We start from the raw sequence: 27,983 nt of genomic DNA, 5'->3' as shown, positions 1-27,983 counted from the left end.
GAAATGTAAATGCAAGGAGTGCTACTTAGGAAGCCCACCACAAAGTAAAGAAATAGCAGGATTTTATTTTCATTGTGTCAGCATAAAAATTGCAGGCTATGCTGAATATGAATCAGCAGGAATCCAGGTGACAAAATACATCAATTGCATTTTTATAGTTGTATTTTGATGGTAGTTTAAAATTTGATTCAGAATTGACTAGAAATTAATTATTTGATTAAATGGTAAAATCGAATGCTACTTTTAGAAACAAGTTTTCAGAAAGAAAAGTAAAATCACATATTAAAGGAACAATACTATCTCAGGACAAAGCCATATGTTTGAAATCATTTTAATTTAAAGACTAGAACAGCTATCCTTTCTTTGCTATAATACTCTTTCTACCACATTTTATGTATAATAATATTGGCTGATTTCATTAAATATGACCATCATATTTAAAAAGGGAAACATTGAAGGAAGAGAAAATTAAATGGTTTTCTCTGCTAGCCAAAAAGAAACTTAATATCAAAGCATTTGATAAACTTCATCCAGTTATACTGCATTTAACATATTTTTTGCTTTTTAAAATTTTTCTTGAGTTATTTTTTGCCTTTACCATATTTGGATTTCACAATTCTAATTTGCATCCTTATGAAGATAAAAGCATTATTTATTGATGATTGCTTTTATTGACTTCAAATTATTTCTATAGCAGTACATTTTAATATGCCTAAATAATGTTAAAAGTACTGAACTGTTTTTGTTTTTTTTTTTTAAATATGGTAGCAAACACAGCCCATAATGGAAGAGTTAATGGCCTGTGCTTTACAAGAGATGGGCTTCACCTTCTGACTACTGGAACAGATGATCGAATGAGGCTTTGGAACAGTTCCAGTGGAGAAAACACACTAGTAAGATATCTGATGGTATTTGAAATAGAGTTGAGGATGTTCAATTTAAAAATAACTCATCAATACATACTTTAGGTCATTTAAATTTAACAATGTAACTTGCCATTGAACCACAGCTATTTTTCTTATTTAAATAAAGTTAAATATAAACATTTTGTATTAAGTATATCAGGCAACAGATACTTAATTCTCAAAACAACCAAGCAGTTATTTTTAATAAAAATTTAATATCCTAGCAAATTCATATAAAGCCTTTTGTTTTTAAGGTTACAGCATGGAATTGATAAAAAAAAAAAAAATGAAGAAATAAAGTGCACTCCTGGATGACAACTCATTAGAAATACCTTTCATTGGCGGTGCTTTATTTTTTTCTTGGCTAAAAATTCTACTATCCTTGTGCACATTTTAGTACCCTCCAAAGTAGTCTTATAAAGTTCTGTAGTTGGTGCTTCCAAGACATTTTATAGGTGTTAATATTAATCTCATTATCCCTTTGTTTTAGCATCTGTACGGGCTAACTACTCCCTTCCAGATGCTTGTAATGTCATTATAATAATCATTATTACTATTGATTTTACTGGGGAAAGGCCAAAGTCATTTATGTCTAGATTATGTTAGAGCACAATATTCCCTTTATATTTTCTCAGGAGACACTGACTTAGTTAAACCACAGATTAGAAACTCAGAAAGTGAATTCTAATTCTCTATTTCTTTGCACTATGACCTGTGCAGGACTCAATTTGCTCTTCTCATTTAGAAAGGCAATATAGACAAATGGCATATTAGTGTATTTAAAATAATAAATAATAATTTATAAAATTTATAAAATAAAATCATAAGCACAATGCATAAAATGATTTTGAGATTATATTACATCTAACTGTCTAAAGTTTTGATATCTAATCATCTACTCGGGGTATTGATACTCCACAGAATGAAGCTAGCACAATTCATTCAGTATCTCTTTTTACAGTTTTACATAAGTAAACATTGACCTAAAATTCAAAATTGCCCTCTTCTTGATGACTTATTCTGGGTTTTCTTTGATTATTTATTTATTTAGATAAGATTATTATTTTGTACTCTGTGTTTATCAGATCCTATCTAAACTATCATGTTCAGATATGGATATCTTATTCTAAGAGGGATGTTAGCTAACTAAAGAACCTTTCGTGGGCAACAAGAATTCTGATGCATCTGAAAACTCTTTTAAAAAGAATGATTAAAGGCACACTAGGAAAGGGCTAGTGTGTAAAGAAAGGATGAAGAAACTGAGAGCTTCCTTCTAGTATATGAAAGGCTATCATGTAGAAGAGGAAATCAAGAGAGAACCTGTGAGTGATGAGCAGAGGAGACAAATTTAAATTTAACATTAAAAAAAAATCCAAAAAAACTTTTAAAAATCATGAACTTCCCTAATTGTGATTATGTGGAAATTTAACTACCTCAGTAATGGGACAGAGAGTGAAGGCAACATTTTATTAGTGATACTTGAATGGGAAGTTATAGTAGGTAATATCTAAGATAGACCTTCCTTCATCCAGGTTCTATCATTCCTCTGACAACCACTCAAAAACCATTTTGCTTATTCATATAACCTATACGTAAACCATATAGTTTGAATGGATAGAGTTGGCCTTGAAGCCAAAAAGAGCATGTTACAAGTCCTGCCTCTTAACATGTGTTCAGATCATTTAATCACCCTCCTTAACTTCTCAGTGCCTATAGGCAAATTTCTGAGAAGAAAAATTGAAGAGAAGATTCCAATCTGCATTGGAAGAGAGAATTTCCTTACCTGGGAATTCCTTGTTACTAAGGAAATCATAGCTCCAGTTTCTATTCCCATCAGTTGTGATTGTTGTTGAGTTTATTTCCAATCATATCCCAATCTTTGTGACTCCATTTTGGGATTTTCTTGGCAGAAATGCTGGTATGGTTTACCATTTCCTTCTTCAGCTCATTTCACAGATGAAAAACAGATGAGAGAGACATCTTTTATCCTAGATTCCAGGCCTTTTCTTCATATTAAGTGGAGAGTTTATGGGCTTTAGAGAATTGTTGTTGTCAGTCTACACTCTTATTTATATTCTCAAACTTTCATTCATTTTCATTCATTCATTCAAGCATTTCATTCATTTCATCACCTTTGTAACAGAGAAGAACACTGAGGAAGATAAAAACGGTCTTTAATTTTAGCAATTTTGATTCTGATCAGTAGTAACCTTTGAAAGAGCAATTTCAATATAATATTGTATATAATTGAGGAAACAGACCTCAAGTGAAGATTTTTTTTTTCTCCCCATCTTTCCTACTCCAAAAAACCCTTTGGCCATAGAAGAGAGAAGAACTGAGAATGAAAGGTTCGTTATCTATACCGTCGTACATACATAGTCTTTTAATTGCTAAGGAAAAGCAGTGTTATTTCTCTCATCCATTTTCTACATATGTAAGCTGCACTTGATGTTAGAAAGTAAATGGAGCGAAAAATATATGTTGGACAATAGAACAAGATTCAATAGATTTGTTCTCCAGATCCTTTTAATTTCAAATATTTATATGCTGCCTTAGCCATTTTAGGAGAATAATGATCCCATTTGAGTACAAGTCTAACATTAGTACATTGATTCTGAATCTTTTTGTTTTCTGTAAGAGACTTTATGGAGACTCTAAAAAATAAAGTCATTAACTCAGACTTCTCATACTAGGAAAACTTTTTGAAAAGGCACGTCATCCAAAAATTACCTCTCCCTACATTTCCAAAAACAAACCAAAAAATGCTAAGTTGTTAAAAAAAAAGTTTATTAATTAAACATTTAATATTATAGTTGTTGAAGTACAAAAATAATTAGTTCTCATTAATTTTAGCCAAATCTTTAACAGGATTGTACTATATATGTTTTCATTATAGCCTATTGGGAAATGTTATATTATCAATATGTATGGTTTGTGAATGTTTTGTAAAATTTGTAATTTTAATTTTGCCATTTGAAATTATCATAGTAAATTATAGTTGCATAATTATACTTAAGCTACATTGTTAATCATATCTTTTATTTATTTAACGCAGAGTTCTCACGCTGAAATATTTCCCCAATTGCATTGTTACTGTGGGCAAATCACAATATTTTATGGTGTGGTTTATAGGAACACATTGTGACATAAAAGTGGCAACTGTCTGTTTTTGTAACTAAGTTATCTTAATCAGTGTATGGATGAACTCATTAGTGTCTTTTTAAAAAATTACTGATTCTTTCATCACTTAAACATCTAGGATAAAAATCAAAGTATAATATTATTTTATATATCTTCTTATGTAGCTTTGAAATTCCCACTGCACTTTCCATCCTTCCTCTCTTCCTTTTCTCCAATTTGTTCTTTTCTTCTCCATGGGATTTTAATTGAGATTTAAAGGAAGCCAGGAAGCAAAGATGGAGAGAGAGCTTTTCAGATATGAGGAGCAGCCAGAGAACATACCAAGAGTTGAGAGATGGAGCGTCTTGTTCATGGAGCAGCCAAGAGGCCATTGCCACTAGATCACAAGAGTATGTGGTGGGAAAAAGTATAAGAAGGTTAGAAAGGGAGGAGGTAGGTAGGTTATAAAGGTCTTTGAATGCCCAGTAAAACATTTTGTATTTGATCCTAGAGGTCATTAGGAGCCATTGAAGTTGACTGAGTAAAAGGGATGATTTTACTGGACTTAAGCTTTAGGAAAATCACTTTGGTAATTGAATAGAGGATAGAGACAAGCAAATGCAGGATATAGCAATAATTTGTGTGCAGTGATAAAGGCCTCCACCGTAGTAGTTGTAGTGTTAGAGGAGAGAAAGGGGGCGTATTAGAGAGATGTTATCAAGGTGAAACTGAAAGGTCTATGCAAGGAGTGAGAGAGAGTGAGGAAATTAGAAATGACTCCTAGGTTGTGAGGCTTGATGATTGGGAAGGATGGAGAAGGTTTTTGGGGGAAAGATGATGAGTTCTATTTTCAACATGTGATATGAAATAAAGAAGAGGGAGCTCTAGGATAATGGCTTCAGTTTTTTCTTTATATATGTCAGGATTTTCACCTCAGAGGGTAGGGGAAAAAGGGAACTATGAGAGGTTTCAGGAAAGATAAAAAAGTTCAGAAGACCTTGTGTGGAGAATGGGTTAGTGGGTTGACAAGGAAATTGCAGAAAGATTGCTAAGCATCAGTGAGAATCCAATTGAGGTTGTGTAACAAGTTTTTAGTGGATCCAATCAGAACACTGAATGACTTCCTTCACCATCATTTAGTAGCATGTATAGGAGAAAAGGTATTAGATAATAGGAACGTTACAAGGCTGAAGCTTGACAAGGCACAATCAGTAAAATAAAGGAGTTGGATATGTGACATATCCTTGCCATCCTCCACTATCTACTGAAATTTCTTTACTTTAAAATTTTTCCTTATTATCTTGGCACCCATATCTTTATAATCAATAAACCTAAGATGATAACTCTAAAAAAAAATAATAAGGAAATTAAGATTATTTTGGTAATAAAACCCTAATACCACATATATTTTAATACTACAATATTTTAAAAGCCTCATTATCTTACTGTGCATATTTTCTTACATAGTTTATTTTGTCCTTAACCTGGGGATTTCAATATATGTCTTTAATATTCTTGCTGGTATCTCTTTCAGGTGGTGCTCAGTAGAATTTGTTTTTGTTTTTGTTTTTTTATCCGTTTCTACTTTTTCCTCTTGTTCTAATTTTTGAGGACAATTCAAAAAAATTATTTCTTGTATTATTGTATCAAGATTCTTCTTTTTTGGGGGGTAGTTTTCAGGTAGTCTGATTAGTTTTATGTTTTATTTATGAATATATATATTATATATTATACATAATATATAGTTCTTTGTGATCTGGAATTGAAACCAAGAACCCTGCTCTCCTGAAAGTGCCTACAGCCAACAGTGTCACTGCAAGTTCTAATGCTTCTGTATTCATTGGGCATTTGCTGGTTCCTTGTTGTCCAGGACCATATCTCAGCAGCACAACCAGGATTAGCATCCCCTGTCAACAGAGACCCTTTCAATCTTTCTCCACTCTCAGAAGATGCCCAATTCCTCACACTATCTAGGGGTGAAAATTCCTGTGATGGAAGCAGAGGCTACCTTCCAACCCAGCTAGCCCCAAGGTTTGCTGCTTGCTGTTTCAGTGGAGTTTATCTGGATGTGTTAGGCCAAACTTCTACCATGGGATCTTTGCAGCTCTACATTCACCCTGAGTTACTATTTGTCTCATTTTTGAAGGCAATTTGGAAAGTGTGAAATTTTCTGACCTCCACTATTTTCCCAGAATCTTTTCCATAATATTTATGACTGGGAAAAGATAGATCGTCAAACATCAAGAATGGGTGAAAATATTGACATCTGAAATGGAATATTCATATTTCCAAGATACAAAATAATAGAATGAGAATATCTAGCACTTTGAGATGAGGGTCTTTGGAGGATTTATGGGAAAACATTAATGAGAACTGAATGAGAGAAGAAGGCTGAGGAGATGCTATCCATATTGGCAGAGACAAAACCAGATCAAAGAAATCATAGCTCTAATTCAAAGGACCAAAAGTCAAGTACCAATTTATAGGTCTTTGAAGATTTGGGGGAGAGCTAGCAAGATGAACCTGATAACTCTAGAATGTATTAGTGCTGCTGTACTACTTGCTGGCCTAGAAACTGGGCACTGTTTTTGGTGACAGAGGCATTTTTCCAGAGTTGGAAAAGATCACCAACATGCACAAGTGATCAGCGCGTAATTTGAGTGACCAGAGGGGCAGTAAGGCATAGCCTCTGCCATGAAGCCAAGAATCTGTCAGTGGAGAAGAGGTTTCTTTTCTGTCCCTTTGTGGGGAGTGTGCCTACAGAATCCAAAGGGAAGAAATCAGGCCAAATACTCTTATGGATTTATATCAGATAATTCCAAAGTGCATGTTGTCACATTTTATTCTAAGTGGTATGTAAGGAACAAATATATTAGTAGTGTCCTTCCAGATTTTCAAAGTATTGATTGGTGCCTTGGTGTTTGTGTTATTCCCTCATTCTCCCCATCCACTGGCCAGCTAAAAATGGATCATCATATCTGAGGAAAAAGGAAATATGAATATTATAAATCCAGACAATCCCCCAACTTATATCCATTGGTTTTGACCTTTGTCTTAGCAAACTTTATGAAGACTGTAATCACTTAAATCTCTAATAGAGATGTTAACATATCATGAGGCCATGTGGAAGAGAACTAAGTGTCCTGAATATTTCTTTAGTAATTGAGAATTGGTTTTATTTGTATATGCTAATATTTAATGTCAATTTGTCTTAATGACATTCATTTTCTAGCAAAATTATAAAATGGTATTGATTATTTTCTTAAAAAAAGCAATGGCCATTTAAAGGAAACTTAATTTGAATGAATAAAACTGACTTATGGGAAAGGTTGTTTTAAATGGAAGAATTTTTTTGAGCAATAGCTATGAAAACTATTAAGTGTTCTAATTTTAAAATATATCAAAAACTATGTCAAAGTAGGTTATAACTAATTTTCTGTGGTCTTGACTCTTGCAGGTAAACTATGGTAAAGTCTGTAATGAAAGTAGAAAAGGATTGAAATTTACCATCTCTCATGGCTGCAGTCCAGAATTTGTCTTTGTACCATATGGTAGCACCATTGCTGTTTATACAGTTTACTCGGGAGAACTGATAACTATGCTTAGGGGACATTATAATACTGTTGACTGCTGTGTATTTCAACCTAATTTCCAGGTAAGTAAAGTACTTAAGGGAATTTAAAATGCTCAGGCAGCTTGCCAGACCAGTTGTGCATAAAATAGTGGATTGTGATTTGGTCCTCTAGAATTCCAATTGGAAACCAGAAGTAAGTCAGACACATAGATATATCTAAGATAATAGTATATGACTTAATTGGAAAAAATTAACTTTCCTCTGCATATGGACTCCATTTATTTGACAATTAATAATCTTATTCTTATTGGGTTTTACAGAAGGTATTTTCCTATAAGTAGTCTTTGCAGGGGAAGGGGGGGGAGGCAATAGGATAATTATAAATAAAAATAAAAATATTTCTTTAGGGTTATTTCATTCCTTTTTTTTTTTTCTTTCAATAACCAACTATTTGATTCAATGCAACGTTTTTTTCTATATGTGTTTTTTTCTTTCTCACTTTTTATACTCACTCAAGGGATTAACTATGTCCCCAAACTCTCTTTTCCAGCAGAGCTAAGAAATAATGTTGCAGTATCTCTTGATATGCCATATGGGAGCACAACATATCACTAGTGATTTTACTGAGTTTCTCTACATACAGTTTTTGTGGTGTAGTGGTATTTATATACTTCCTGCTGACAGTTTAAATTATTTTTATGGCTAAGTCATATCTATCTGTTTTCCTAACTTCTTGAATTTTAAACATTACCTTCTCCACACTGACCCACCTTTAAACAGATTGTGATTAAGATATCTTCTCTTACTAGCTTTATCCCTAAGCAAAGTATCTCTTCCTTGTAGATTCTTTTGCAATTTCCTAAGAGGAATAGAATTACAAATATATAAAGTGAGAAATATACTAATGCAGCCATTTCTTTTTTGAGAATTTTTTTTTCTCAGAGAAGCCTTGGATTTTTTTCCCTTAAGTCAACCATTTTAAGCAAGTGATTTTTGTTTGCCAGCTCCTATAAAAAAAACCTCTGAACATTTCAGTCCATTGCTTGTGGTTTTTACTTCTTGTTATATGTCTTGTATTTTATGAATGCTATTATTTTGTAAAGTCTTGAGAGCAGAGATAAGGGTTTTTTACAGAGTGCATGTATCCATCTTCAACAAATATAAATTAATGAAGATTGTAACTAGCTTTACTCTGAGATATATCTGCTATTGAAATAAGCATGTCCTGGTGACTTTATTACTAATATGTGCTATCATCTTAGCTGCTTTATTTGCTTTAGTTTCTTCCTTTTGTTTTAATGACTCTTAATTTTTAATGACCTGCCTGATGAAACCATATCAAATCTGAGTATGGATACTTTAAAATTTTTGTATCGTCCTCTATAAAGCAATATTCTCATATTCACACATTAAAAATTAGAATTGAACTTTAAGACAGACACCAGTGGCACATGTCACCCACTAGTTCTAAATACTTTTTATAAAAAGAATACCCCAACTTTGTTTTTGTACTGCATTTCTTTCTTTCTTTCTTTTTTTCTTATATGCAGCAAAGTCTGTTTAAATAGAAAAAAAAAAAACAGTGCTCTGTTCTTTTAGCTAAGTACATGCCTTTTCTCTCATATTACTGCTATGGTTAGTCTATTATACACCTATGAATTTTGTTGTTTAGTCATTTCAGACTCTTTGTGACCTCTTGGGGTTTTCTTGACAGATATTGGAGTGGTTTGCCATTTCCTTCTCCAGCTTATTTTATAGATGAAGAAACTGAGACAAATAGGATTAATTGCCCAGACTAATTTTTCAGGGATAGTAGGACTATTGTCTTAAAAATTTTACATTTTAAAAATATGGGGAGATACTAATCAATTTCAGATTCATTCTAAATCTTAATGTTGTCCGCTGTCACATTTTTGCATTTTGTATCATAGGAACTTTATAGTGGTAGCAGAGATTGCAATATTCTTGCTTGGGTGCCAGCTTTACGTGAACCTCTCCCTGATGAAGATGATGAGGTAAGTATCCTTTTTACAAATTGTAGATTTTAAATAGTAAAGAATTAAGTGGACAAATTCTGTCATTTTGTTTCTCATAAACTTCCAAGCCAGGAATATATACATTCAAGTCTCAACTCTGATCCATACAGACTTTGTGACCCCTGGACAAGTGACTTAAACTTTCAGTGCTCTAGGTTGCTTTATAATTATAGAAATTGCAGAAAATATTCTCCTGTAACTTGGTAGAAGGAGTTTTCTCACCTGAGAATTAATTCCCCATGCCAATGAAATCACAATGAAATACTCCTTTATCATTCAAATACTTGATAGTAACTATACAATTTATAGTACTCAGAGTAGTAGCATATTTTAGAAGAAGCTAAATGAAAAGCCTTGAAATGGATTAATAATTAGAAAAAGAATATTTCACTTTGGCAAATTAAGCTTAAGTTGATAGTCATTACAGATTTCATTTCAGCCTAAACATGTTTATTTGATTTTGTGAGGTTCTGTCTTTGAGTCATCAAGTGATAACTGATATGAAATGGGTGGACTTGCCCAGAGAAAGGTTTGGAGAACCATTACTGTGGGAGTAAAGGAAAAGGATGATGAAGTCCACAAAAGGAGTGATTTAGAGGTTGGCATGTAGTCAGGAAAGGGACAAAGGAGAAAAGAGTTGCAGGAAGGAAGGAATGATCAACAAACGTTAACATTAATATAAATGAAAAGATGAGAACTTTGAGAGGATGGAATTAGTGATTATAAGTTCATTGATCAGTTTCAGGATAACAGTTTAATTAGAATGAGTATAGATGACTGTAAAATGTTGAAAATTAAGCAGTTAGGAAGTGGAGAAAACCATTATAGACTAGTGTTAATGAGATTTTTCATTGATGATGATGTTGAGGATTTTGAGGGGGGAGGGAATAGAATTATGGGTTATTGTAGAATATTATGAAAGTCTTAAGCAAATGAGAAGTAGCCAGGGTTGGATTGAAGATGCAAAAGAGAGATGGAATGAAAATGATGATGATGATGATGGTGATGATGTTCTAAAGTTTGCTTTTCAACTTTTCTAAAATTCTGTTTTGGGCCTCACAACCCTGTAAGGTAGATACTACAGATGTTATTGTTACCATTTTAGACGTGATGAATCTGAGACTCAGACATATTAAGGAATTTGCCCATCACATACCTAGTAAGTATTAGAGAGAGAGAGTTGTCAGTCTTCCTGACTCCATCTCTAGTACTCTATGTACTATCCCAGGTTAAGATCTAATGGAATAAACAAGTTTTGAAAGGAAGAGGAGCAACATCTTTCTCTTTAAAAAGAAAAGAATGAGTAAAGATAGTAGAGAAATTTTGAAAGAAGAAATATTAAGCAACTCCTGCAGAACAAATTAATAAGTTAGTGCTGTCATTTTAAAGAACTTAAATTATTACATCACCACTATTCCAATATCCAATTCCAATTGGTATTCCAATACCAATATCACCAGAGCTATTACATGGCTAACTTGCTTGTATATCTGCCATTTAGCCAGCAAACATTTAATAAGCACTTACTATGTGCCAGACACTTAAATGGTGGGAATGGAAGAAAAGGCAAAAAAAATCCTGCTTTCAAGGAATTCACAGTCTAATGAGAATAAGAACATTCAAGCCACTATGTATAAATAAGCTATAAATAAGATAAATTGGTGAACAGAGGGAAATCATTAGATTTGAGAATCATTAACATAGAGACGATAATTGCATACATGTGAATTAAGTTAACAAATAAAATAGTATAGAATAAGAGAAGAGGGCTCACAACTGAGCTTGGAAAAACCATTTTTTATCAAGTGTGACCTGGAAAAACATCCAGTAAAGGAAACAAAAGTCATCAGACAAGTAGAAGGAAAGCCAGGGTAGAGGACTATCACAAAACTTAAAAAGAAAATTATCAGTGAGAAGAGATTAAGAGTGTCAGAAGCTGCAAACAGGCCAAGAAAGCTAATGATTGAGAAAAGCCATTAGACTTGACAATTTAGAGACCACTGGTAACTTTGGAGTGAATGATTTCAGTTGAGTGATGAGGTTGGAAGATAATACTATAGAGAATTGATAATGAGAGGAAAGGAAGTGGAAGCATTTGCTTATAAGTGACTTCAAATTTAGCCATAAAAGAGTGCAGAAATATAGGACAAAAGCTTATGGATTAGTTGGTTGTTGTCTTTAATGTTTGAAGAAGACCAGACTTACATTACTATGTCAAAACAAGATATAGACCAATAGTGAACATTTGGAGCAGAGATGCCTCTAAATTTGTGCATCTTACATTTATTTTGTGAGCAATACAGTAATTTTGCACTGCCCATAGAGCACAGCACAGGTCCCATCATGTGTGGTCTTATGGAAGTTTCTCCCATGACAATCAATTTCATTTTTCTCCAGAGAGACCTCTGACCTTCCTATGAGCGCTTACCATGTGTAAGTTCTCCATAAAGTTTTAGGCAAATATTCTTTTGGCATTTGAGTAATGTGGCCAGCCCCACAGAGTTGTGCTCTTTGCAGTAGGATTTGAATATTTGGCAGTTCAGCTCAAGAAAGGACCTCAGGGTCTGGTACTTTATCTCGCCAGGTGATCTTCAGAATCTTCCTAAAATAATCCAAATGAAAGTGATTCAGTTTCATGGCATGATGCTGGTATACTGTTTTTAGGCAGACAACAATGACATCAGCATGATGGTTCTGTGGACCTTCAATTTAGTAGGCAGCCTAATATCTTCTTTCCCACACTTTGCTTCAGAACTTTCCAAATATTGAGTTAACTCTGTTAATATATGCATCAATCTCATTTTTAATGTGTACCTCTCTGCAAAGTATACCATGTAAATAAATAAACTAAAAATTTCTCTATTTGTTGTAACCCATGCTTCCACATATGGATGATATGGTGGTGGAAAATCTGTTAGTGTTAATTGTTTGGCTAAAATTAGCACAAGCAACATTAAATTGATCCATAGTTTGTTGCATTTCAACCTTAGAAGCTGTATTGAGTGCACAATCATCTACAAACAAAAAGTTGCACACCAATTCTTCCACTTTGATCTTGGCTTGTAGCCTTTTGAGTTAAATATTTTACCATACATTTGGTAGTTTACTTTCATGCTGTTTTTGTCATCATTGATGATATCCAATAGCATCACCAAAAACATCATACTAAAAAAGCATGGGCACAAGCACACAGCTTTGCTTCAGTCCATTGGTAATTGGGAAAATATGAGAACATTGTCTGGTATCCAGAACTTGTAGGCCATCGTGAAACTGTCAAACAATACTGTTGAACTTCTCCAGGCAGCCAGATTTTGCCATCTGCTTCCCCAGGTCCTCATGACTAACAGTTTTAGAGGATTTGGTCAGATTAACAAACATTGTATACATATCTCTTCTACTGACATTTCTTCTAGAGTTGTTGGGCAGCAAACATTGTATTGATTATTTTTTGGCCCTTTCTGAAAGCACAGTGGCTCTCAGGTAGATGACCATTTTTCAGGTGAAGAATCAGGAGGACACTGGCAAGAATATTGCCTGCAGTGACAGCTTAGAGAGAGACAATTCTTCCTTAGTCCCCCATCCCATTACCAACTTTTTCCCCTTTCCTTTATAAATTTGCATAGTGGAGGCATCCTTGAACTTTTATGGGATAACCTCTTCTTGTCATATCACCTAGAAGATTTTAGTCAGTTTTGTAAGTGCAGTGAATCTTCTACCTTACAAATCTCAAATGGAATAGAATCAGCACCAGGCATTTCACCATACCAGAGCAGTATAATGACATTCAAAACCTCTTTTTCAGTTAGAAGTTTAGCTAGAAAGAGATTAATTTCAGCCTGAGATATACTATGAAAAGCTTCAGCAGGGGTTGATGACAATCTGTTGAGAATGCTGTGGTAAATTTGCAATCAGATCTTCCTGAACGCTCTATCCACTCCACCACCACCAGCTGCCTCACTGAATCTAAATCCCTCATTTTATAGATGATGAAACTGAAGCCCAAAAAGATGAGGTGTCATGGCTGAGATCTCCCAGGTCATAAGTTACATAGGCAAGATTTGAATCTGGCCCTAAAACTCCAAATAATTATGACAATTATAACAGTAACTAGCGTTCACATACCATTTTAAGGTTTGGAGAGTGCTTTATATATAGGTAAATTGACTAGTCACCCAGCTACTTTCTGAAGCCAAATTTTCATTCAAGTCTTCCTGACTCTACACCTTTAATTCCTTTTTAATTTTGATGATCTGGACCTTTACATTAACATTCTGAGATGCTGATTGTCTATTTAGATGTCTATATCCCATATTAATATGATTTCCATATCTGTCATTTCTTGACTGTTAAGACTGTTTGTTTTTTGAGATGCTGTTCAGTGCCTCCCTTTCTAGCACCTTTTGACTTACTTCTGGAAGAATATATTCATTGTAGGGCTGGGGTGGAGAAATATTGGCAAATTCTTCTTAGAATTTCTCTACTTGCTCATCTTTTACAACAGATTTTTTTCAAAGTCTGTTGTCAAAGATGAGCAAGTAGAGAGATTTTGTTTATGTTTATCACAAATATTTTAATACAGTATAACTAAGTCTCTAATGAAATAATAATTTGATATTGCCTTTGAGAGCACAATGAAACTAACTCTTCCGGCTTCTTTGAACCAACTTTTCCTTTAGTTACAACTTCCTCTTGTCTTATGGCCTTGTGACAATATCAGTATTAATGTGGTTCCATTTTTTCCAGTAATATATTTGTTGGCTAGTCATTGTACAAAAACCTCACATTTGGAATACTTGCGATTAAATTCATCTTTCTGAAAACTGTGGTTGTCTAATAGGTCATCATAAGGAAAGAATCCATCAGCTAATAACCAACCTACTGATTAATGAGTGAACCTGTCAATAATTGCGAGATTTGTTTCAAGGCAACAGACCTTCTCTGTTTATTCACTTAAAATAGCATGTTTAAAAAACACAAAAGGGCATCAGTTCTGAGTTAACTTCTAAAAATCAACACTACACATATTAATCTGAGACAGTGTCAGTGTATTATGAAAGAACAAGATGGAAAATATTGAAAATAGTATTAAATATAATGGAGTTTACTTCCTATTTTCTTTATGTTCTTAGCAATGTTTGCTTTGTAAAATAAAGTGTTCAATTTATTGATGAAGTAGAATTTGGGGGGCAGGTGGATTAGATTATATAACTTGAAAATTGCCTAATACTTTCTTACCTCTAGAGCTTTGCTCAGATGCTTTAGTACTTAAATAGTTTCCAGTTCAGGTGCAGTGCATATCATTCAATACAATTTCAATTAATTTTGTAAGTCACCATAGTAAATTATTTATAAGATTGAGTTCTAATGATTTTATTTTCTTCCTTTATTAACTTTTGAATTGTTAGAAAAATCTGTCATTTTAGGTTAGATTTTCTTTTTTAAAAAGAGCACTGATCTGGAAGAAGACTTCTGAGTTCTGGGTTTTACTTTAAGCTCTCCCATTAACCATATTAACTCACTTAATTTTCCTGGACCTTCTTTTACTTATTCATAGAATGTGAGAGGTATCCTAGATCAGTGAATTCCAAATTTTGTTGATCATACAACCATCTTAATAACAAATTTTTTGTTATATATCCCCATAAGTTTATATTGGTTTTTGAATTATATCCATATAGTGCTGTACTAATAGATTGGAATGGAAAACATTTATTAAGTGCTTATTATGGGCTTTGTGAATTAGAAATGTAAAATTGTCCCAGTTATCAAAGGGATCAGATTCAATTTGAAAGAAACAATATATATATAAGAGAGTTCATCTACAGGTTTGGTGATTCTTAGGGTACATTGTCAGGGAAGGTAGCATTGCTTTTAAGCATCCATATCCATCCCTTGGCCAGAGATCTAGAGCAGTTGTTCCCACAACCATTGGGAAAGATAGATCCTTTTGGAATTAGAGTAAGAGGTTTGGCATTTGGCAATTGGCAATGCTATAAAACCCATACATAAAACTTGTAAATAAAAAGCTATTAAAAAAAATTAGAGCAAGAATATAGCTGGAGGTTTGGGGAAAGATATGATCTAGAACTAATCTGATGGCCTCTCCTCTCCAAAAACTAGAGTACTAATAATCATATATGTTAAACAATTTAAAAAATTGTAATTTTAAAAGAATGAGATAAAGATGAAATCTCATTTGATCCTGAAGTCTATAGGGAGCTACTCGAGTTGGTTGAATAGTTTATTGAATTATTAGATATTGGTAGCTTCCATGAGTGAGGGAAGGGATTTAATTGGGGAGTCTTTGGGAATTTGGGTAGATATGGTTGTGTTTAAGAGAAACCTAAATCTATCACTGGAAGAGTGTGATGGCAGGGAAATGTTGGAGCCAATCAAACAGCTTGTAACCCTTGGGAGCGAGCTGATTGTTATATGTTCAATATGAACATTTACACCTCAGAAATCAGCAAATGCTACAAATCAGAACTTGTTTTGTTGATTATCTAGACTTAAATAGAGAAAATGTTAATGATACAATGTATATAAACTTTTTTTTTTCGGAGAGCTGGTTATTAAACATTTACCAGCACATTCTTGTATGTGAACTGTATTTCCATCGTCTGACTCATTATTGCACATTTTCTGAGGTCACCCCACATCCCTTATTATGGAGATCACTGATATATAAGGCCTTTTCAACTTTAAAATTCAGTGATACTAATGAATCTGATTTCCAGTATCTTCTGTGTTTTTGAATGTCATTACTTGATTCTTGTCTGAATTTCAAAGTAAATCACACTGGGCATATGTAATATTTTACCCTTTTTGTATATTATCAAGATTGCTACATTGTTACGCTGTATTTCTCTTATTACCTGTTTCAACTTCAGATTTCAATGTAATATAGACTCAAAGAATTACTGGAGTTGAATTTAATTTTCTAATGGTGACTGGGAAAGAGATGACCTTAAAAAGAACAAATATCAACCTATTCCTATACTCTGTATGAGAGGCCAGCTGCCAGTTTTATTTATTTTTTGTTTCTTGTTTTTCTTTTAGTTCTAGCATATCCTTTTGGTGTGTGTTTTAAAGTTCCTAATAAAAGTGTAATTCAGTTCAATTCACCAAAAAGATTATTAATCATTTATTTTTAAGGCACTGTGATAGTTTGTGAAGGGAGGTACCAAGACAAATGAAGTCCCCTTGTGATTTGCCACATATAAGGATAGAAAAAATAGCATCTATGATTGAAACACTCTCTACTAGGACAAGTCAGCACATTGACTGCAAATTATAGGCTTAGAAAGTCCATAGAAAGAACTATCCCAAAAGTTATTCTGGGATAGTAGTTAGCACATTGTTAATGGGGCACCACAGAGGTTATAATGACTTTGAATGCAAGGAAGATCCAAACTAGAGAGATACACTATACAAAGAGACAGGCTGAAGACCAGAGATTATAATGGTCACACATTGTAGTGTAATTGTAGTAAGACATTGAGAGGTAGTCCAATAAGATACAGTTTAAGGGTCATATGGGTGGCATAGTGAAAATTGCTCTGTATTTAGTAGCCAGGTGTAGCATCTACTAACACTTTTGACATTTGGTAGTTGTGTGATCAGAAACAAACCATTTAAACATTCTGAAATCAGTTTCTTCATCTATAAAATAAAATAAGAGCTATGATACCTACTTCAAAGATAGTTACAAGGATCAAATGAGATCACATATACAAAATGTTATATAAATGTCAATTGTTGTTTTTAACAGTATTAGAGAATAAAAATTTTAAATTCAGTATCTTTGAGGATGCTGTCATTAGATATCAAGGTTTAAAGTGTTTGATGGTTAAATGGAAAGTAGGAATAAGATTATTGAAATTGAGGTGAAGGAATTATATGATCTAGATATTAGAGGGGACAACATGAATATTGATGTCCTGGAGTCTTTGGTTCCAGATGGTGATAACGTTTTTTAAAGTCATTAAGGAAATAATAGAGTGGCATGAAAAAGAGGAAAGAATATAGATAAATTGCACAGATTTCAAAGGAGAGCAACAGAAGAATAGTCTGGAGGCAGTAGATAACAAAGAGTTTTCAAATCCCCCCATCCAGGTCTTGTGAATCAGGAAGAATGGGAAAATGGGTACCCATCCATAGTTAGGGTTACAAAGGATATGATATCCCCAGGAAAAATCCAGATTTCACTTTCATCAAGAAGATTAAGGAATTGCTGAAGAAAAATTTAAGATTAGTGGAGAATTTGTTACACTAGAATTCATGTTCCAAGGGCACTTATGAGCTGAGCTAAGAAAAGGGGAAAAATATGTTAGGTAGTTCTCATAAGGATAAGGATTTAGGAGAAGGTAGCATGTATCTTCCAGGTAGTATATCTCTTCTGTAATTTACTGAGATATGAAAGATCCAGTTTAATGAGAGAGGTAGATTGAAGTTGTATGTAAGCAATAGCACTTTTTTGATTTAACTAGTTATATTTGAGGTGAAATGTAAAATATTATTTCATTTGAAAATTAATGTAGCTGGAATGTATGGGATTAAAATATAAAAGAAAAAGTCCAGAAGTAAGCACACAGATGAGTTTTTTCTTGCTATCAATAATCTTCCTGGAATATGGCTTATAGTAGTGGGAATCTTCAAGTCAAAGAGTTTGAAACTTTTCTTACATAGTTCCAAATTTGTTTTTCATAAAGATTGAGCCAATTCATAGCTATACCAGCCATGTGTAAGTATGTGTTTCTTTCTCACATTCCTCCTGTCAATGAATTTCCCCACTTTTTAGCATCTTTGCTGGCTGCATGGGCATAAGATCTTAACAACAAAGTTGTTTTAATTTGCATTTCTCTGATTATTAGGATTTAACATTTTTTCAGGTTCTTTTCAATGCTTAATGTTTTTTGTGGAAGCTTTTTAAGATTAATAAAGTTTCAGAGTGCCCAATCTTTCAAAAAGATTTGCCATTACCTTTAATGACTCAATTTGAATGGATACATAGTAATGAAATGTCTGCCTTCCTTCCTCTCTCTCTCTCTCTCTCGTTCTCTATCTTGTCTGTCTGCCTCTCTTGTTGTCTCTGTCTCTGTGTATGTGTCTATCTCAGTTTCTCTCTGTATCTGTCCCTCTCTCTTGTTATCTCTCTTTCTGTCTCTGTCTCTTTCTCTCGCTCTCCTTCTATGAGCATTTATTAAGTACCAGTGCTATTCAAAGACTGTGTGATCTGCTTCAAGCTATAGTAGCATCTGTTTTTTTTTCTTACTTTTTGAAATATTGTCCTGCTCACCAAAGATCATTTCACCAAATAATACTAATTAGTTATCTAGAAATTTCTGAATTAACACCTAAATTTGAAAGAGTAAAAGTGATAACACTTGACAAAATTAATAGTACAAATGATCACAATTAGAAACATCTTTAAATTAAGTTTTACTTAGGGCGCATTTAAAACTAAATATATTTGTATGAAATAAATTTGGGATGGAACCATATCTGTTACTATAAAATGTATTCTTCCTCAATGAAAATAGCATTATTTAAACCACCAGGATGAAAGAGGATTTTTGTGGTAATATATTGCCTATGTGAATGATAGTGTTTTTTACAGCTACTGTCTTAATATGTTTCATAGCTAAATTTACAACTAAGATACTTGGCCATAGTACTGAGCTTGTGAATTGTTTTGTCTTGGCCTTTTCCCAAATGAAAGGGAGGAAGAAAGCACATGTTGATGAATTTTCCAAGTGGTCTGGCCAAATGCCACTTGACTACTTACAGATTTCAACACCTGTCTAATTTGGTTTATTATGGTTTGATCAGTTTTTAGCATACAGCTGCCTCAAATGAGAGAAATTTCTACTTTGAAAAAAATTGTCAAATAATTTAGGTTAACCATTTGTTTTACATTATTATTTAATAAGTATATCCTACTGTGCTGAAACTACCATATATATTAAATCCAAGTTATAACACAATAGATGATGTTAAATAGCATAAGAATAGCTTGCCAAATGAAAACAATAAAAATAAATTAAAAGTAAATCTACTGTGACTTATGTATAAAAAGGATATTGGAAGAAAATTAAATTGCTTAATTTAGTAAAAAGCTGTGTACCGCTGATGGTTTCTGTTTATTTCCCAGTTACGCAATTATATCAGCACTTCTGAGAGTAAAACTCCTTTTCCAGTACTTACTTGTAGACATTTCATTTATAACAACAGCAGAAATAAAGCAAAACAAGCAGAGGATAGACTAGGGGGAAAATAAAACAAGTCACACTCAATGGCTTTCACTTTTAGGCATGCAAACATAGTACCCTTATAAAGTATTCTGATTAGATTATTAAAACTTCATGATTGCTTTCATTGTTATATGCCACATCATATTAATATGAATTAGGGTCATGTTTGTTAACAATTTTTATTTTGAAAGATTTCTAGCCATGCAGACATTATAATCACGATATTGATGCCATGTAGGTACATGTCAAGAAAAGGTTATCTATATAGGACCCCACTCAAAATAATACATATAAATTCCAAAACCATTTAGACTTGTAGGAATTTTTACCATATATTGGCTCTACCCATATTCAGCACCCCCATTGTTTTACATTTTTCATCACTACAATATCTTAGGTCTACACTTTTCACAAGAGTAAGAATACCTATTTCACCACCAGAATAAGAACAGAATCTTCTGCCTACTTTAAGGCTGTTCAACAATTTTTTGCAAACCTAAATTTCCACCCTACAAAAATTAAGATGCTAGAAGGAAGAGGCTCTCAGTTCTCAAGTGGATCAATAATATCATCCATTTGAAAATTCTTTCTAATGAGCAGATAGAAAGTCATTTCAGCCTTCTCATCCTCTGTAATTCTTGTCCATGTTCTTCTCAAGTAGCTACAAGGGGTTTAGCTGGTAAAAGAAGGAGGAAATTAGTTAAATTTATTTCAGGTATTTTAGGTTAACCATTTGTTTTACATTTTTATTTGAGCAAATAAATGCCTCCTGAAATTAGGAGAATATATTGTAACAAATACTATTTGGCTTTATTATAAAGGGCATGAAATCATGAGGTTTGAGATTGCTAACATTTCAGTTTTGTAAATCAATATCTGTAGTGATGATAGAAATTACATTTTAAAAATGAAATGGTAAAGGGATTTCTATAGTTTTTAGGTCTAGATTGCATTAATAAGTGCTATAAATTAGAAAATTCACCTAAGATAATTGCATGTAGAATTATTAAACTAAATTATCTCTATATATACCTTATCACAAAAATGTGGACAGAACTGAATGTTCTAGATGCTTTCTGACAATCATGCCCAAGATCTCTGAAAAACAAAAGGTACCCTGTGCTTTTTCAATTAGCCATTTAAAAGTGAGTTGCCATTTAATAGTATCTAAGCACACAATCTCTGCCTTTCAGGAATTTGCACTCTCTGCAGACAAATCTTTCTTGGAGACACTGGGAATTTGCATGTGATGGGGAGCAGGAAGGAGAGGGACAAAGTAATTCAATTTTTATAATGATAAAAAGAAAACCTAAAAAAGATATATTCATTGTATTGTGAATGCTGATTCATTTTAATCATGCATATAAAAATTACCTACATGAACGGCAGATCATGTCACCTTTTTGCTAATTTCTCAGTGCCAGAAATTAACAATTTATTGGAGATTTTATTAATGGAGATTGAAGGGATAGAGGCAAACAATAAATGTGTAAGATCACAGATCTAGAGCTAGAAGAAACATCAAATGAAAGCCCTAAGAAGTCAGGCAGCTTTCTCCTTGTACCACAATTACTAAGTAAACTTCAGAGGTAGGATTTGAAAGCAGATCCTCTAACTTCAGAACCCATATTCACCAAGCTTTTTGGTCTATATATTACACATATATGTAGAATGCTTTTGTTAATATATTATTATTGATAATGCACATTTATGTAGTGTTCTTTAGTCTACATGTTGTACAGTAAATTTTAGTTGAGAGCAATCATGATCCCAAAAAAGCTGACATTTTTAATAGCCCCCAAAACAGCATCAGTCTCTGTAGTTCTGCAGCTTGATAGAAAGAGTAAGGTGAAGCCAGGGATGATGGCTACAGGGGGTTAAGAACCAAATCCAAATCATTATAAAGCACAGTATCATATGATCAACACTTGTGAGAATCCCAAAACAAAGTGCTATATGTTGGACTTAAGTCAGCAGATTGTAAACATCTGTTGGAAATTAAGGAATTCTGAGGGGTTGGGAGGTAGGAAGGAGGAATAATTAAACTGGACTTTTAAAAAAGACATTTAAATAAGTATAAAAAGGTGAATAAAAAGGAAGACCATGAAAAGCACAGAGTGAGAACAGAGATTATATTTGGGGACCAGGAGTGGTCTAGTTTGACCAAAATGTAGCATTTATGGAAAAAATAAGAGATAAGAGACTGAAAAGTAAAGGTGATAAATCATGGAGAGCTTTGAGTATTGAGCACAAGAATCTGAAATTCACTTGGTAGGCAGCAAAAACCCACAAAAGATTTGTGAACAATGGAGTCACATGGGTATTCAGAAGACAAGTCTGGCCATTTTATGAACATATAGTCAAGAGGATGAAGTTAAGGTGCATTGACCTGTGATTATTGACCTTAATTATTCAACTAGCCCAGGCATGTGATAATGAGGGTTTATTCTCTCATAGTACTGACTGGAAATAGGTCTTCTAGACTTCTTTTTCTTATTTAAATAGTCTTTTTTCCCTCTAGACTTTCTATTTTCACACCTTGTTCTTCAAATTTGTCTTTGTTTTTATTGTTCAGTCATTTTTCAAACGTGTCTGACTCTTTATGACCCCATTTGGGGTTTTCTTGGCAAAGATATTGGAGTGATGGATGTGTCATTGGCACACAAAGTGCCATTTACTTCTCCAGCTCATTTTACAGATGAGGAAAATGATGCAAACAGAGTTAAGTGACTTGCCTAGGACTGCACAGTTAGCAACATGTGAGGCCACACTTAAACCAAGAATATTAGTCTTCCTGACTCCAGGTCTGGTATTCTATCTGCTACATCACCTAGCTACCCTTTCAGTTTTGGAGGGAGGATATATGAGGAGAGTAAGCTTAAAAAAAAAAAGAATCCTAGATAGAGTATCGACCTTCAATCAGAAATCTGAGTTCAAATTTGGCCTCAGACATTAATATTTACTAGCTTTGTGACCCTCAACAAGTAACTTAACCCCAATTGCCTGGACAAAAAAATTTTTTAAATGAATCTTAGGGTTACAAACCTAGGGATAGAAGGAACCCCAAAATTCCATCTGAGCCCAATTCCTTCATTTTATATAGGAGAAAACTGAAGTCCACAATAAGGCTAAGTAACTTGTCTGAGATCACTCAGGGAGAGTGAGATATCAGATTTGAACTCAGATCCTTTGACTCCAATGTTCATACCTGCTTTTCTTTTCTTTTTTTAAAACCAAAACCCATTATATTCCAGCTTGATTATGCTCGTGATTTATCCAATGATACAGCAAATTACTTTTGCCAATTTCCAAAAGACATATCTACTTTCCCACAATAGGGATCCCTCTTCCTTGAGGAAATCCAAAGGCCCATTACAAGATATTTTGAGCTAAAAGCAGGATCATTGAAATGAGCATACTCTTTCATTTCCATGTGGTAATTTTGAAGGGTACTATGGTCACATGGGTGTATAAATTACATTATATGTATTTTTTAAAATCAGTCATATTACTTGATAGTTTCATCTCTTATGCCTAATATGTATTATATCTGTATAAATTTTCATTCTTTAGTTATTATTAAATTATTTAAAATTCTCTTTTCTAAATTTTCTCTTTTGCTTTTGAATTAGGAAGTCATCTTTACCCTTTTTTTTGGTATACTTTGTGTTAACAGTTAAATCATACTCATATTTCACTTATTACCTTCTTCCTATCATGGTAACTTAAGGAAGAAAATAAGTGAGAACTTTTCTTTTCTTTTAGGTTGTATCTCATTCACAGAAAAACCCAGCATTTCAAGATGCATGGAGCAGCAGTGATGAAGAAGGATGAATTAGTTGATAGAGTAAAAGTAACTTTATGCTCTCCATTGATGAGATTCTTGAAATTTAGAAAACTTTATCGAGTCATTTTGTAAAGTTGTAAGAATTAAGTATCAGAAAATGGAAGTGTTCTTTTTTTTTTTTGTCTTTTTGTATTTAAGTCTAAAATGAATAAAACAAAAATTGAATAAAGTACTAGCTAATGAAATTGCCTTTCTTTGCTTTTCATACTTTTTTTGAGAGTAGAGAGTGTACTACTGGATTTGTGACCAGAAAGCCTGAATTCACATCCTATATGTTTGCCTAGAGGCTGGCTATTTGGCCTCCCTGAACCTAAATTTCCTCCCTTAAAAAGTCTAAAAAATGAGGACAGTAATACTTGTACTATCTACCTCACACAGATATTGTGAGGAAAGTGTGTTGTAAACTCTAAGGTGATATAAAAATGTGAATCATTATTATGTGAATATCACAGCGACAGAAGACTTGATAGGAGTTTCTCAACCTAACCAAGAAGAAAGAAAAACCAGTCATCCACATTTTTTGAATGATGTGCACTTTTTGAATGACTGCAAAGTACTGTTTAAGTTTATAGCCCTAAAGGAATTTGCAACAAAATAAGGGGACTATCTATAATATAAAACAATAGAATTAAAGACACTTCAGTTCCAGTTTTGACTTTACTATGACTTCTATGTGACGGGTAGTACAGCAGATAGAGCTGTCAGGAGGACCCAAGTTCAAATGTGACCTCAGACAATTACTACTTGTGTGATTCCAGGCAAGTTATTTAGCCCTGATTGTCTCAAAAATAAATAAATAAGTAAATAAAGGATGATTTATGTTAGTCATCAACATTAAAGAGTCTATATCTGTACTGGGCCTTGTGAACACAAATTCCTCTATTTCCTCTATTCAAGGAACTTATATACTGTAAATAGGGGAATATAACACAGAACTGGTTACCAAGGAATGGAGTTTTGATCTACATAGATAAAGGGATAGGAAGTGAAGCTATAAAGCAATAGGTTTTATTGCCCTTTCTAGTTGCGAAAATAATAGATTTATTGTTGAGTTGGGGTTTTTTGTTTGTTTTGCAGGAGATGGGGAAGTATTACTCAATAGGGCTGATGACAATATGCTCATATTGTAAAGATTAGTGTCCTGGCTTAAATTATTATAATAGGCAATGAAGCATGTCTAAGGCAAAATAAATATAATAGATTAAGTTTTCAGCTGCCATTGAGGGCAGTCCAGGGAAGAGTATCAGATATTAGAATCTACTCATGCTTAATAATGGCAAGAAAGTTACCCAGAATTCTCAAATGGCAGTAGAAATCAAGCTATATACAAGTTAGTTAGTAAAAAATTCAAGTAAATGGAAATCCCCAGGAATGTAGTGAAGGAAAAAAAAAATATCTTTCAATGAGAGAGACATTTGAGATATTCCTACAACGAAAGACAAAGACACACACACGCACACACGCACACACACATGGCCAGTACATTTGACATGTAAATGTTCTGAACAAGACAGGAAAAAAAATAAAATAGAGCAGGAAAAAATAAATAAAATAAAGCTCTTATCAAAGAAAAGCTAATAAAATAATTTTTATATTTATAGGCAATTTAAAGTGGATTAAGGGGAAAAGAGACAGAGGATCTAAGATATTTAAGATTTAGCAGGTAGACAATAGTCAGGTTATAGAAGAGTTAACATCATCATTGCAGGAATCAGAGCAAGTAATACATTTAGTGGGTTGGAATGATGAAGCTCATAGTGCCCACAGTATGTCATAAGACAGCATACAAGGCATATACATAGGTATCTTAACACCCTAAGAAGGTTTCAGTATTGGGCATGAAATCTAATACGAAGTTTCAGTTACTGAGAATTTGTGGGTTCAGCACACAAGCACACACATTTAGTAGCAGAAGCAACAAAGAACAAATTTGTGGAACTGTATGGGGATGTAGTTTTGGAAAGAGCTCATTTGGGAAAGGGTATTATATAAACCTTGCATACCTCAGGGCATTTAGAGTATTGAAAAATGATGGCTTGATAATATGGAGTCATCTTCCTCAGACATGAATGCCTGGTCCTAAACAAGACATAAAGATTAGGTTATAATAAATAATAAATTAGGTTAAAAAAAAAAAAAAGAAGCAGGATCAATGTTATATGAATTTAATTTGTTAATTAAATTAATGGTGTATGGACTAAATCCTATACTTCTCTGAGAAATAATTTTTCAGCATGAAAAGTAACATATTGGTGAGAAGTCATTCAAGTACGGAAATATGAAGGAAAAGATGGAATCTCTGGGAAAATAGGCTAAAAACAATGGATAGAAGGGACTAGAATAGGGAGACTAGTAGTTAGGTTTTGTTCCTTACGTTTCATCCTAAAAAGGGAAATAAAATGACATTAAAAACATTTTCATGGAGGAAATAGAAAGTAAATGAGCCTTATAATGGGTTTTGTTTAGGAGCAATAGACTCATTAGGAGTCTGCTTTCAAGAAGTTATGCTTCCAAAGAACTACAACGCACACCAGAAAAAGGCAAGCATGGGTCCCAAGTGGCAGATAGCATGCAGATTGGTAGAGGGGACATAATATCAAAGATAGGATACTCTGACCTTAGGAATAGTAATTATGGCAAAAGAAAAGGTATGCTAGAGTACCTAGCAACAAGAATGCCAGGGAACAGAATACCAAGAGTCTGCATTAATCTTGAGACCCTTCATATCGTGTACCTTGCACACAATGCCCCATTTGCATAAGCAACAAGTTTGTGCAAACAACCCTTGTGGTCTTTGGCTGGTTGGATCTCAAGTCAGCTCACTCTTGGGAATGGATGTTGAGGCTTCGGGTGTGGGTTCTGCCTCACTGGCTAAAAGTCTGGGGTACACACCCTGTAGACACACCAGGACAAGCATCCAGCATGAACCAAATCGAGATCGCCCCCACCGTCTCAGGAGTGAGGCTCCTGGATACATAATCTAAACACATACTTGTTGGGGCATGTTGGCAGGGGAGATGTGAGGAGTATAAGAACAAGACAGCAGAGGGAGAGAGAGGAAGCAGGAGGAGAGACAAGATGATGTAACCAAGCAATAAAGCTTCTTTAACTGCATGAAGGGTGTCAGAACTGCTCTGTCATATCCGGAGAGATGTCCATCTTCCAAAGGTCGTAGAAGCAACGATAATTGTGGGTAAGTGCTCAGACACCAGTTGATGTCAGCAGGTCTGCACTAGCTGGGGACCCCAACAAAGGTAAATACTGGGCTTCAACTGGAAGTGCAGAGTGATCTATTATAAGATATTACTACTTTATGGATCAGTATTTCTCATAAGCACTAAAAATAAAAAAAAAAATTCACAAAAGGGAAGGGTTTTGGAAGGTGTGAGATATACAAATGTAATAACAGGAATGGGATCAGGAAGAATCTCAAATCTGATACTACAAGCTCTACCATCAAAATAAACAAGGGATAAGGGTATATGCCATGAATGGGAAAAAAAATATTCAGAAGGGTACTATAAGAGAATAAAAATAAGGAGGACAAAGTAAATTACAAGAGACCTCTCAGATTGGCTAAGATGACAGGAAAAGATAATGAATGTTAGAGATGTGGGAAAACTGAAACACTAATGCATTGTTGATGAAGTTGTGAAATGATCCAATCATTCTGGGAGAACAATTTGAAACTATGCCCAAAGGGCACACCCCTTGATCCTATAGTATCTCTACTGGGTCTGTTTCCTAAAGAGATCATAAAAGAGGGGAAAGGACCCCCATGTGCAAAAATGTTTGTAGTAGCCTTTTTTTTTTTTTTTTTTTTTTTTTGTAGTGGCAAGGAACTGGAAATTGAGTGGCTTCCTATCAGTTGGGGAATGGCTAGATAAATTATGGTGTATGAATGCAATGGAATGTTATTGTTCAAGAAGAAATGATGAGTGGGTTGATTTCAGAAAACCCTGGAAAGACTTACATGAACTGATGCTGAGTGAAGTGAAGTTCAAAAAAACATTGTTCACAGCAACAACAAGATTATATAATGACCAATTATGATTGGCTCTTTTTCAATGGGGTTATTCAAGATGATTCAAATAGACTTGGGATGGAAAATAGCATCCACATCCAGAGAGAAAATTATGGAGACTGAATGTCGTTAAAAGCACAGTATTTTCACCTTTTTTTTTCTTCTTTGTTTGCTTGCTTCCCCCTCCACTTTGCTGTGTTTGTTTTTCTTTTGATCTGATTTTT

The 27,983-nt window shown here is 33.7% G+C and overlaps 1 protein-coding gene and 1 long non-coding RNA gene across 4 annotated transcripts in view; one reads left to right on the top strand and one right to left on the bottom strand.

The window, feature by feature from the left end:
• The window catches only part of ERCC8 (ERCC excision repair 8, CSA ubiquitin ligase complex subunit), a 58,468-nt gene extending 34,526 nt beyond the window's left edge, over positions 1–23,942 (top strand). Inside the window, exons 9-12 of one of the 3 annotated variants that reach the window (XM_031965356.1) lie at positions 769–893; positions 7,483–7,680; positions 9,531–9,614; positions 23,654–23,942. In XM_031965356.1, coding sequence (XP_031821216.1) covers positions 769–893; positions 7,483–7,680; positions 9,531–9,614; positions 23,654–23,722 — 476 coding nt within the window. In that variant the 3' untranslated portion in view covers positions 23,723–23,942. Of the gene's footprint in view, positions 1–768; positions 894–3,228; positions 3,687–7,482; positions 7,681–9,530; positions 9,615–23,653 lie in introns of those variants that run through there. The other 2 variants (XM_031965367.1, XM_031965363.1) reach the window with 2 other exon arrangements.
• The window catches only part of LOC116423232, a 66,005-nt gene continuing 58,525 nt past the window's right edge, over positions 20,504–27,983 (bottom strand). Inside the window, exons 2-3 of the long non-coding RNA XR_004233742.1 lie at positions 25,739–25,814; positions 20,504–20,564 (exon numbers count right to left, since the gene is read on the bottom strand). This is a non-coding gene — a long non-coding RNA (uncharacterized LOC116423232). The remainder of the gene's footprint in view (positions 20,565–25,738; positions 25,815–27,983) is intronic.

Source organism: Sarcophilus harrisii, chromosome 1, assembly GCF_902635505.1.
Source record: "Sarcophilus harrisii chromosome 1, mSarHar1.11, whole genome shotgun sequence".
NCBI classification, from domain to species: Eukaryota; Metazoa; Chordata; class Mammalia; order Dasyuromorphia; family Dasyuridae; genus Sarcophilus; species Sarcophilus harrisii.
Note: the sequence above shows the minus strand (reverse complement) of the source record. Positions and strands in the feature narration are given on the sequence as shown.